The sequence below is a fragment of the Rhincodon typus genome, chromosome 30 (genome assembly GCF_021869965.1).
Source record: "Rhincodon typus isolate 14 chromosome 30, sRhiTyp1.1, whole genome shotgun sequence".
Classification (NCBI taxonomy): Eukaryota; Metazoa; Chordata; class Chondrichthyes; order Orectolobiformes; family Rhincodontidae; genus Rhincodon; species Rhincodon typus.
In genome coordinates, this window is record NC_063361.1 from 19,864,672 (window position 1) to 19,878,110 (window position 13,439).

The following is a 13,439-nucleotide window of genomic DNA, read 5'->3' on the forward strand; positions in this document are numbered from 1 at the left end:
TACCACAGGAATTTCAATGACCTCATGCCAGTGGTCAAGGTCAGAGAATGTGTCTTCAAGTGCCAAAGCTCAGCACAAGCCCCACGCACAGCTCTATGCACACCACCACATCATTCATCTACCAAGATTCTCCATCAATCACATTCATACCTCATCACCTCACCGCCACGCACTCAGCAGCTTACACAAATTGCCAGCTATTTGGTGTGACAATTGTATTACCCAATACAATGTGCACCACTCGCTGGCAAACGTACTTCTTTATTGCAGGAGAAAATAACTCACAGCTGGAATCAACAGAGTGTGGAGCTGGAGGAACACAGCAGGTCAGGCAGTATCAGAGAAGCAGGAAAGTCGATGTTTTGGCTTGGGATCCTTCATCAGGATTGTGGAGGCAGGTGGAGGGAGGGTGGCTGGGATTAGGCACAACTCTATGTCCTTCGTCTCATGGAGGAAATGGTGTCCACCATCATTGACCATGGCTGAAGATTTGAGCAGCAGCAGAGCTGAAACCATTGAAGATAACAGTATGATCATAATTTCTCACATCCTACATCCTCCTCATCCCACAGTTTCTTTGAATGTATTATTTGGAGATGTTCTAGGCACACAACTCTTACTTCTCCATCCTCCTGTCATGTTATTGGTAATGGTGTAATGATCAATCACTCATTAAGGATTGATTAACGCTGCATGAGTTAGCTTATCTAACATTGTAAAACATTGAAATAACCAACCAATTTCTGTTTGTGTGTGCACGTGCATGTGTATAAGTTTGTGCGTGTGTGTGTGTGTGTGTGTATGTGTACATGTCCGTGCACGCACACGCATATACATGTGTGTGAATGCATGCATGTGTATGTGTGTGCATGTGTATGTATGTAGCTTACAGGCCCACAGCAGACTAACTGCCAGGCAGAGTTGCAACTTTATATACAGACAGCACGTGACGTCCTCAAAAGTGAACTCTCTTAATTGTAAGGTAAACTACAAAAAACCCCTTTTCCCAAAAGAACACTACTTACAATAACAGGGGCAGCACAGTGGCTTAGTGGTTAGCATTGCTGCCTCACAGCACCAGGGACCCAGGTTCAATCCTACCCTCAGGCAACTGTCAATGTGGAATTTGCACATTCTCTCCATACCTGTGTGGGTTTCCTCTGGGTGCTCCAGTTTCCTCCCACAGTCCAAAGAGGTGCATGTTGAGTGGATTAGCCATGCTAAATTGCCCATAGTGTTCAGGCTACATTGATTAGCCATGGAAAATGCCAGGTTACAGAGATAAGGTAGAGGGGTGCATCTGGATGGGATGTTCTTCAGAGGTTCAGTGTGGACTTGCTGGGCTGAATGGTCTGCTTCCATATTGTAGGGAATCTATGACTTTAAGTGAGTCTGTGAACTTCTATGATATATGGGTAATGACACATCCTGATCTCATGAAGATGAGTTTGTCTGAAAGTGTTGTTGTTTGCTCACAGTCACAGTGACATCATCTGTCATTCCTGTTGTCAAATGTTTCTTTCATAGACTGCAGTTTCTGTTCCAGCATTTGCGATCCTGACGCCATGCTGCCACATTTTGTTCCAGTTTAGCAGCTGAGAACCATTATTCCTCAAGCTGTTTTAAATGGTTCAGATGTTCCTGGCATTTATTGTTTTGTTCCTTACGAGCTTCCAGTTCCTTTTGTTTTTACATCCTGGATTACTCTATCAAAGTTTTAGTCCTCTGTTGGCCCAATATACTTTTCTTTCTCATAGCCAGTTGTAATGAATGTCCAGTCTCACCAATTCTTTCCCTGCTTTTCAGTAGTTGTTTGATTTCCTCCATGTAGGTCAGCCACAGTAGGTCAGTTTCTAGATCTTAATCTCATTTTAGTGCTCTGCCAGAGAGGTCTGATCAACAGTGCAATCTGCAATGCACGCACCCAGCTCAACTAAAGTAGCTAACTCATCATCTTCCTTCACACCTTCTCCACTACAATCCTGCCCTTGTCCACTCTAGTCAGATACACAAGAATTGCAAATAGCTACACAGTGCTGGAAAAGGTGGAAAAGCAGGAATGCACTGATGGTGAAGAAGCACTATCACTTGCTCAGATCAGATATTAGCATGGACATACTTTAGCGTCTAGCTTAAAGGAGAGGTTTGCACATGATGAGATACTGGGCACAAGTGACCTGAAAACAGGGCAAGGAATAAGCATAGCAAAGATGCCAGCTCACCAGAAGATAAAGTACATATGGGTTCTGCAGTAGTGCAATCAGCTCAGGAGCTCGATTGGGCTGGCATATAGGAGAAGGAATTGGCAGAATTCCAACTGATGTCTGCTGTTGCTGTCATGGAATATTTTGGAATCCAACATTAACTTACAGCAAGACGTTGTACACAGCTGGAAACCCATCCTCTCCAGCACAGAAGCAGTGGCTCATTACAAGATGCAGTATCTGATGGCCAATGTTTCAGCTCCCATTGCAGAAGCAAAAGCTGCCCAAGCTGAGAGACCCACCAGGTCAGAATGTCTTTGGCAAGCTCAGCTTGTTACCAGAAAATGTCAGTCTGCTGCCATCATTGCCCAAAGGGCTAGCAGGATGGCACCACAGTTCAGCAATCTGTTGTCATACACTAGGATGGCTGAGACTCTGCCCCTGGGTAGTGGCACCATGAAGCAAGTCTCTGTTGTCTTCCCCAGGATGTCATATTGATCCACTGTCACAGTACCCATGCCCTTGCTATCAACTAGCCCTCCCAGACTACTTTCGACCACGCTGAGATGGCGCAATCCACAGTCACTGTGCCTAGAGCTAGAGATGATCAAGTTCATCTGCAAGGACGTCTGAAGCCTCCCTCACTGAAAGTCAGCACTTTGTGCAAGTGCTAAGACAAACACAGCAAAAATAGAAAATAGCCGTTTGATAGCACAGAACTTGGGTATTGCCAGAAAAAACACATTTTGTCAAAATTGTTCATCGTGCATTCATCAAAACAATTCACAAGAATACCAATGCAAAAGGAAAACAAACATTTATACCTCAGGCAAAGGTGATGCTGATTGGTTGGCAAGTGGATTCTGGTTAGTAAAGGCAATGCCTGGAGAATACAACAATTAATGATGATTGACAGTTAACTGCCAGGTTTTGTTTAAATATGAACCAACAAGTCATTGTCACCTATTTTATTCATTTGAAACAGTCACAGTGCATTAATATGTTCTCTCCGCTTGCAAAAAAATTGTCCCTGTGTACTACTATATTTAGCTTTCAGTATACACAAGTGCACCACACTGCATGTCCAACTGACAGTTTTAAATTGGTTGTCAGTATGGTTGGTGTGAAAGGCTCTAAGGTGGTTCATGAAAAGTGCCCAGTCTATCTCAGATTACCTCGGAAAGGGGTAAGGCATCTGAACAGTTTGAGCAATAGGTAAAGTTAGCTGTTTCACACCACTACTACACTGTGACGTCATGACTGGTGCTCATCACTAACAGAATGTTTCAAAGAACAAAGAACAAAGAAAATTACAGCATAGGAACAGGCCCTTCGGCCCTCCATAGGGCCTGTTCCATGTAGCCATTAACCTTTCATAAATAGTGTTATGCATGAATTTCAGAGTTGTCATACAGTCAGGTGTATAAGCTATATGTCCTAAAGACTGGTGGATCATATCAAACAGCACGTTCCTTCAGTTTCTCACTTCAAACAACTTACTGACCACACACAACTAGCCCATGCTTTCAAAACGCGCAATGCAGTATCTAACCTTACATATGATTCTGCAGTTGGACAACATTTGCTAAATAATCTCAAGAGTGCAAACAATAATATTGACAACAAATTTAGGATTCTCAGTCAGGCTCAAAGTAAAGTGAGCTTGCGAGTACTAGAATCTACAAACATTAATACACAGGGCCCTATTCTTTACAATCAAAAAGAATACATACACACAAAATAGGTGACAGCCATTTTCTGGTTTATTTCTCAGGACAACGATTTGACCAATTAGAGTTAATAAACTTCGTTTAAATTTTATAAAGACAGGCATTTAATTGTAAATTATCATTATCTGTTGCAGTCTCCATGGCACATTTATCAATCAGAGTTAACTTCCCATGAATCAATGCTAAATGATTAATCAGCTGCAGTAAGGCTCTGTGCATGGTGTTTGAGATCAACATGCCAATCGCAGTATTGGCATCTGGTTCCCAAAGTCCCTGCCAATTTCATGGCCCTCAGAGACCCTTGCTGCTGGAACAAAAATTAGAAGGAATGCTAATCAGTACTATCCTCCTGTGTAGTGCAAATGTTGGTTTCCCATTAAATTGGAATTCTTATGTATTGACCTGATGTGTGCAAGATAAAACTTCAATAAAATATGTCTTCTTCAGCAATACACAAAATCTCAACAACATTTGATTTATAAATTCTGTAGGGGCTTTTATTTTAGCATCACAGGCCATAAGATGAAGAAGAATGTGGTGATCAGTTACCTTGCCCCTCTGTTCCCTTCCAGTTCTTCCTCCTCTCCTCATGTGTTAATTACTGGTTCGTGCAAACATCTGTGCATATCTGGTTTTATAAGTGGCCATGTACGCAAGGTCTCCTCCAGTGCAGTCCAGACATCTGGAGCAATGTTTAATCACATTGCTGATTTTCTTTAGTCATTTCATGTGACTTTCGTGATGAACATGGTCACAGTTGCATGTTCGAGGGGTAGAAATGCCTAATAGTCTTGTTGCCTGCAAACTGACATCTGTGCAGTAAATGCCTCCCTACACCATGGTGACAACTGCAATCCTCACAAAGCTCTGCATTTACTGTTTCCATTTTTTTTGCTGGCAAGAGGGGGTGGAATGTGTGGAATAAAGTACCAGTGACCTCCCTAATGCAACAATGAATGATGATTTTTGGAGAGATTGCATACTGCGGCTGCTCCAGCCTGGGAGGAACCAGACACATGGATGGCTTATCCCCTTCCTAGGATCCTTCTTCCTCACTCAGATATATCCTTTTTCCAAGCCATGAACTACTCTCTTAAATGGCATTATTCATCAACAACATTTTCTGCTAAACTCCTTTGCCATTCTATTCCAGCTAACTTTGCCCTCATCACGATGTAATTACCTTTATTTCAGTTTACTACAGTTGTTTCTGACCAAAGTTTCTCACTCTGTAACATTGAAATCTATTATATTATGGTTACTGTTTCCTAGAGGATCCTTTGCTCTGAGATTATTTATTAAAACTGTTTCATTACATATTACCAGTTCCAAAATATATTGATATCTGATTGGATCCACAACACATTGTTTTAGGAAACTATCCTGAATGCACTCTATGAATTCTTCCTTGTGGTTACCTCCGCCAATTTGATTTTCCCAATCTACATAAAAATTAAAGTCACCCACGATTAATGTGCTGACTCTTTTATGTGTCTTCATTATGTCCTGATTTGTTCTCTGTCCTACACTCTAGCTGCTGATCAAAATAGGCTTTCCAGCATCTGTTGCACTGTCAAACCTCAACTTTAAATGTTTTTGAGTTCTACAGGACATATGGCAAAAATGAATGCAGCTGCGCAGCTTTGGAACCAGAAATGGTTTTACATGATTTTGAAAATGTTTACATTCAGAAAGATATTTTGTCAGTCAAGGAACGAAGAAGACTACAATATGAGCAACATAAAAAAAGGTAATTTATAAAAGACAAGCATTGTATCATTTAATCAGTTTTGTATGTATTTGCACCACATTCAGGACCAGAAGCAGGTTATTGGAGGCAGTGCCATAAAAAGAGACCTACCTGACTGTTACCAAATTTATGCAGCAAACAATATCTGTTTAGGAATGGGTGAAGGTCATTGCAGCTTCTGTTCCTACATGTATTAACTTTCAAAATGGTATGCCTGAAAACAAATGTTAATAGAGAATGACCTTGGTAAAGAAAAGGTGCTTTGGAATTGTTTTCTGACGAGATTGTTGGGAAGGTGTAGTTTTCTCCTGCAGTCTCAGATTTATTTCTTGTTTGTCTCCTTGTAACTTCTTAATTGTTGCCATTGTATTTATAGTGTCATTGTGACTTCCATTGAAAAATTCCACACTTTCAGTAGACATTTGGTGATTGATGGTGATTAAAGACAAAGACAACAAAAAGGGTGTGTTCAGAGTTATATTGTTCTGAGATGAATATTTTTTCTCTACAGAACTGAATCACTCATGAAGAATATAATCATAGCAGAGCCCAATTCTCCTCTAAGCTATCCAATCCAAGGAGTTGAGGTCATGCCATTGTATTCTATCCTCATCCCAGGTTTTGTGCATTAGTTTCATTTTTCATTCAATTGATTTAAAAAAAATACACTTTTATATCTCACCACATCAAAATTAATCTTTTTAAATCTACTTTGCTTTAGGTTTAGGAGTGCATGTCTCAGGAAGAGAAAATTATACGGTATGTGAGATACTAATGAACATCAGCCATTGACATGTAGAGAATTATTTTTGTTGGCGCACTTTAAGAGGGAATAGTGTTATAGGTGGAGTTTTCTGCTCCCATTAATGGTAAGGAGGTAAGATGGGAGTATTATGGAATAGGATATTAGTGAACCAAATGCAGCTACCTTCCTGCCTCTACCTGAATTACATTCTGGCTGGAAGGTCCCTGGTCAATGCACCCCACAATCGAGGCATTTAAATGATCATTTCAGGTCTCATTCCACCACTGCTATGATTGACCTAGCTGTAGCTGAGCCTGTTGCCAAGCAGCGTGCGTGACAATTCAGACCATGTGGCCATCTTTTTAAGCTCCCCTCCCACAAAATGGAGTGTCCCCCAATCAAAGATAATCAGTGTCTGATTGTGGGACTAGACGTTGGGAAGGGTTCTGGGGGAGGCACACCTTGCATTTCCTACAAATCCTCTTACATTCCCAGAAGGAAAGCCAGTAAAAGTCTCTGATGGCACATAATACTCCAACTCGGCTTGCTTACTTCAAAACTAGTACTTTCTTTTCCAGGTACTACTAGTTTTTAATGGGTTTTCCCTCTAGGTTTCACACCCACAACTCAAGATATGCATTCTGTGAAACTTCATTACTCCCCTTCCCCCCTTCCTAGTCCACATGTTGTTTAACTGCGATTGGGATCACTTCATGAACCTGGGATCCCAAAGGTACTTTACTGTAACAATCACAACCTCCCCTGAGGCTCTCAGTAGATGACATTTAGACTACTTAATTCTAGCTCTTAATTCTTAATTCTAGGGGTCTTAATTCTAGGGGAAGTTCCTCCAGTCACCTTTTCACTGCTTAAAAAGCTTGTAGATCAGTGGGCTTTCTCAGAAAGGAGAAGCTTGAGTCCCTTTCTCGCTCTGTGAGGCCCCCATCTCCTAAAGCCACAACAAGGTTCCACCTGATTTCTACTTTATTACTGCTATAGACATGATGTAAAAAAGTCTGCAGAATCACCAATATTTATATGAGTAAATTATTTATTTTTTGTGTAAAGGTCAAACTGAAAGCTACGCAAGGACTATTCAATACAATTGTTGAAACATCTGAAGGCATGTTAAATGGAGTAGGTAAAAATGAATTGACTATAACAAGCCCAAGTTTGGAAATCATCAATAGTATACTCAAACATGTCACATATACAAGCATAAAGTACCAAATTGATGCTGCTGATTTAGGTAAGCATATTATATTTTTATTTTGTCCTTAAAATACCTCTGAGTCCTGAAACAATTTTTGACTCCTGGCAAATGCTACCAAGTTCAGGATACAAAGATAGAGCTGGAGCATACTTTCTGAATCAGCTTTTTGCTGCAGTTATTTACAGCTTCCAATGCAAATTTTGCTAATTTTTGAATTAAAGGAAAGATTGTCAGAAAATCTTGACAAGTAAAGCTTAAAGAGATGTCGTGCAGTGATTGTAATGAAGGTCAGCCAGATGGAACTCCTAGAACATGAATTACCTGATTGGGACTGTTAATCTAGTCCAATCATGGAGCCCTGGCTGACAGGTAAGTATAAGAGTGTCAACATCCTGTTCACTCTGACAGCTGGGTCTGAGGGAACTGGATCAGTGTCAAGGACTCAGTGTAATTAAAGGGGGACTTGGTGACGGGATGCCTGCCTCTGTAGAGTTATTTAAGGTGCACAAGAGAGAAGCATGTTCCTGAAGAAATTCGCTCGCAACAGTCGTCTTTGAGTCGGGGTAAGCATTCCCAGAATCATGCTATTATTTGGGAAGCTTGACACGTTCAATTCTGCTGTCAAAGACTGGGCCCAGTATGTGAAAGAGTTTATTATTTTTTCCGGGCCAGTGACATTGGGCAGATGAAAAGCAACGAGTAATTCTCCTGACAGCTTGTGGACCCATGGCTTTTTCGGCTATTAGGAGCCTAACTTTCCCTGAGGCACGAGGTATGAAAATCTTTCAAGAATCGACGAATTTAGTTAAGGAATATTACGAGCCCAAATGTCCTCTCATTCTGAGATACTATTGGTTTTACTCAGCAATTCGAGAACCAGGTGAATCCATCTCGGGATTTTTGATGGGGTTAAGACGACTGGCAGAGGCATGTGACTTTGATTTAACCCTTCATGAGATGTTGAGAGAAGGTTTGGAACTTGGCATTAATAATGTATCCATACAAAAGCACCTACTAGCTGAAGCTCAACGGGACTTCAAACAGCATTACAACTGGCTTTATCATTGGAAATGTGGCAATTGGAGCATATGAGTTGCAGGGTATTCTGAAGGAAGTGGACACCAGTCTGACTGAGCTTGGGGAACACCACTTGATTGAAGACAATTGCATAGCCTCACTCAGGGCATATCCTGAACAGAGGGACTCTAGGTCAGCCCATAGCAAAACACCAAAACAAAGCCAAGCCTCTGCCAAACAGTTAAAATTTTCTTCAGGATCCAGGCTAGCAAACCATTGTAGTTGTTGCTGGTGTGTGGACGCCAAACAGCGAAAGAGACCCACTAGACCTAAACCGAGTGAAAAAAACTCATAGGCCGGTATCCAGGACAGTGCACACCCTGGAAAATCCACGTATATCTGGTTTAGAACAGTTACATTGTTTAGCAACATCCAAATCAGAACCAATCAAAATAAATGTCTGATTAAATGGTCACTCAGTTTTAATGGAGATCAATACCAGTGCGGCCATTTCAGTGATCGCAGAATCAGGCTTTAACAAAATTCGCTCTGGACTGCAACCCTCAAGTTTGCACAAGACCTCAGCTCGACTGAGAACCTATGCCAGGGAACCTTCACAGGTTAAGGGTATAACTTTGGTTCCAGTCTGTTATTAGAAGCAGTTGTTTCAGTTATCACTGACTGTAGTAAAAGGCTTCGGCCCAGGCTTGATGGGATGCAATCGGTCCTGGCAAAACTGAAACAGCTCATGGTGATGGGGGAAACCAAGGGGGCTGTCACAACCAGTATTGAAAGCTTTTCGGACCCGGACAGACGGGATTACCATAGAGGATGGCATGTTATTACAGAGAGCAAGAGCGATAGCCCCGAACAAAGATCGCTGCCAGGTACTGGCTGAACTCCACCAGGGTCTTTCCAGGAGTTTCCAAAATGAAGATGTTGGTGAGAAGTTATATCTGGTGCCCAGGATTGGTTGCAGGCATAGTAGCGTTGGTGGTGCACTGCCCAATTTGCCAACAAGGACAAAAATTACCACCAGCAGCTCCCTCAAATTCGTGGGAATAGCTGGGTAAACACTGTACTCAGTTACACATCAACTATGCAGGTTCATGGGCTCAGTGTTCTTAGCCATTTTGGACGCCCACTCAAAGTGCTGGACATGCATAGAGTTCATTCATCCATCACAGGGACAGCAACAGAAAACTGCACACATCTTTTGCAACATATGGACTCCCGGAAGTGTTCGTCATAGATAATGGGCCATCATTTACCAGCAGAGAATTTGAGTGTTTCCTAAAGTCGAATAGCATTTGACGTATAAGGACAGCTCCATTATCCATCATCCAATGGTCTGGCAGAAAGAGCAGCCCATAATTTGAAGGCAGGCTTAAAGAAACACTCTACAGCATTATTAGATACCAAACTGTCCTGGTTCCTATTTGATTATAGGACCACCCCTCATGCAACTACAGAGATAGCTCCAGCAGAATTTCTAATGGGGAGAAGACTCTGCACCGGGTTAAATCCGATCTTCCTGAACCTGGGGAGGAGGGTGAAACAGCAGCAGGAACATGAATGCCAGACACAAGACTCTACTAAGCGAGAGAAACAGTTTACTCCAGTGGATAAAATTTGGCTTAGGAACCATGAATACGGCCCTGGATGAGTAAGAGGCACGGTCAACGCGAAGTCAAGTCCAGTGATGTTAAAGTTCAGGTAAGTGTGACAGTCCTGTACAAGCACTTGGACTACATGGATGCTGCAAACTCGCAAACAATGTGGGAGCAAAATGTGCCCAGCTCCTAACAGCCTTTCTGACTCTCCAGAACCCATGGGTTCTGCCTCTCTGTCAAGATTTGAAGATGCCTTGGAATCTGAGATGGACACAGCAGATGTCACTGCCTCGATGCCTTTGAGCCTGAAGAAGAGAATGAATTTCTTCTGAGACACTCCAGGCGCCAGGGGCAAGCCACTGTGCATTACAAGCTGCCCGTATCTAAGGCAGAGTTGGACGAACTGGACCCAGTGTAAAAACGCCCCAGGAGGAGCCACAAAGCAAACATCCAGCCTATATTCTCAGACTCTGAGGTGGAGGGATGTAATGGTTGTAACAATGTCAACCAAGTGGACCTCATAGAATATGAATTCCCTGATTGGGGCTGTTAACCAGGTCCAATCAGGGAGCCCTGGCTAAAAGATAAGAGCAAGAGTGTCAGAAGTTCCGTTCACTCTAAGAGCTGGCTCTAAGGGATCTGGATCAGTGTCAAGGACTCTCCATGTGTGAATAAATGGTGATTTGGTGACCCGGGATACCAGCCTTCATGGAGTTATTTCATGCAGCTTCTTATAGGAAATGGGCTCTACCAGGGATACCATTCCTATCACCTTTGAAAATAGTGAAAGGACAGTTAAAATCTTTGGCAGCTTGCAGTGGTTGGTAAGTGTGAAGATGGGGACAAACATTATCAAACAAACTGAGGTGTAAATAAAACTAGTGTGGAGGAATGAGACAGAGGCTGTTAGTGTGGGGGTGGTGCATAGTGAAGGAAATGACTGACCAGCCTTGGACCTGGCTTTGTATTAATGTCATGACAAGTGAGCACAATAGTACAAGAGGTGAATGTGTCAGATGGCTTCCCTTATTAACAGGCCAAGAGTCCTTCCCCATGGAGCAGATGTACATTATTCCTGCAGTAAGTTTGGGCTGGGCTGATTTATATATTTGGAGTCTTGTACATTATTTTATCAGAGATTTTTTATTCAGTGCTCGTTATTAAATTATTATACTTATTTCTTTTTGTTATAAAAGTATATTTTCAATTTGAAGAACATACTGCTGTTTTTCCAATCATCATCAGACAGCCCCCAATGCCAAGGCTATTTGATCCTGGACCAGGTAAATTTTATTTAAATTTGGGCTATAAAAGGAAAATTAGAGGCAGCAGCTGAAGATTAGCCAATGTTTAAGGCAATTAATTACGCCAACAGCGGATTGTCTGTTTGTTTGTTTGTTTAAAACTAATTTGTGTTATTTCTGAATTTTCATTAAATTTCTAAATGATCTTTGTCAAGTCAAAAATTGCTCATCATGTTTGACTGGAATTTGTAATTTCAGTTTTTATTTTTAATACTTATTCCAGACAACAGCATCAACTCATTGGTTACGATTGTGACAAAGACATTCTTAAGATATCATAAGCTTCGGATCTTAATCAGTAGCATACGGAACTTTTATCCAGAAATAACAATAATCATTGCGGATGACAGTGAAACTCCTGAGAAAATTGAAGGACCTCACATCGAACAATACATGATGCCGTTTGCAAAAGTACAGTAAATCAGTTCTTGATCATCATTTGCAACATTGGTAACATAAACCAGAATTATGTTCATACCGTTCTAGTTCCATGAATAGTTCCTAGTCTCCATTGAATTGGCATAGCCAAAGTCTCAATGCTTCCCTCAGATGATATAAATATGTTGTTTATTTAATGTGTATGTTTTTCTTTATTCTTTCATGGGATGAAGGTATCACTGGTAGGGCCAGCATTTTTTACTCGTCCTTCATTTCCTTTAAAATTAGTGGCTTGCTAGGCCATTTTAGAGGGCAGTTAAGAGTCAACCACCTGCAGAAGGTCTAGACTCACACATAGGCAAGAATGGGTAAGAATGGCAGATTTCATTCTCTGAACCTGGTGGGTTTTTACAACAATTGATGATAGTTGTCATGGTTACCAATACTATTTGATATTCCAGATTTATTCACTGAAGTTAAATTCCACCAGCTGCCATGGTAGGATGTGAACCCAAGCACCGAGCGTATTAGCCTGAGGTGATGGATTGTTTACAAACGTAGGAAGTGCTGGAGAAACTCCAAAGAAAGGTCAGGAAAAGGATATGTGGAATTTGCGGCTAAGCCTGCTGCTCGCAAGGCTTTGGAAAGATGTTCAGATGGAGCATTTTTATTTTCCTATTCCTTTCTACACTAATGCTGCAAAAACTGCTGAGTTTCTCCGGCATTTTCTGTTTCTATGTCAGATCTCCATACCAACAGTATTTTGCTTTCGCCTCTGGACTATTAGTCCCATGATATTACCATTCCACCACCAACTCCCCTTGAATCATAGAAATAAATATCTATGTTATTTTGTAGGAATAGTACTTTATCCAAATGGCTGATTTTCAGAGTAACTTATATTAAAAAAAATTACAAGTAAACAAAAAACATCTAGTTAAAAATATGCAAACATTTAACAATCATGTGGTACCAAAAATAGACAAACAAATTCAGCAACAACAGGGGAATGTTAAACAGGCTATAAAAAGGAGCATAATGATGGATTGAAAATGTATTAAAATACAAACAAATATATCAATCCCATACTATAGGCACTGGAGTACATATCAAACTGGCCATTTAAGTAAAATAAAACAAAGAACTGTGGATGCTCAAGGTCTGAAACAAACAAAAACCGAAATAGTAGGAGAAATTCAGCAGATCTGGCTGTGAAGATCATTGGTCATAATGTTAACTCTGTATTCTCTTCAGATGCTGCAGACCTGCAATGTTTCTCAAGTAATTTCTGTTTATGTTTGTTTCCTCATTTAAGTATTTCATTAAAGATGTGAACCATAGGGCTACACCAATACCTTTCACTCCTGAATCTAACAGGGTTAAGTTTAGTTAAACATCTGAGTTGCCTAAATTGTTTTGGTGACAACAAGGTGCAGGGCTGGATGAACACAGCAGGCCAAGCAGCATCATAGGAGCAGAGAGGCT

The 13,439-nt window shown here is 41.2% G+C and overlaps 1 protein-coding gene across 1 annotated transcript in view; it reads left to right on the plus strand.

The window, feature by feature from the left end:
• Positions 1-2,770: 2,770 nt before the first annotated feature.
• Positions 2,771-13,439, plus strand: part of LOC109931404 (beta-1,4 N-acetylgalactosaminyltransferase 2-like) — a 21,925-nt gene continuing 11,256 nt past the window's right edge. Inside the window, exons 1-4 of the mRNA XM_020530700.2 lie at positions 2,771-2,854; positions 7,498-7,678; positions 11,469-11,555; positions 11,800-11,987. Of these exons, the coding sequence (XP_020386289.2) occupies positions 2,771-2,854; positions 7,498-7,678; positions 11,469-11,555; positions 11,800-11,987 (540 nt within the window). The remainder of the gene's footprint in view (positions 2,855-7,497; positions 7,679-11,468; positions 11,556-11,799; positions 11,988-13,439) is intronic.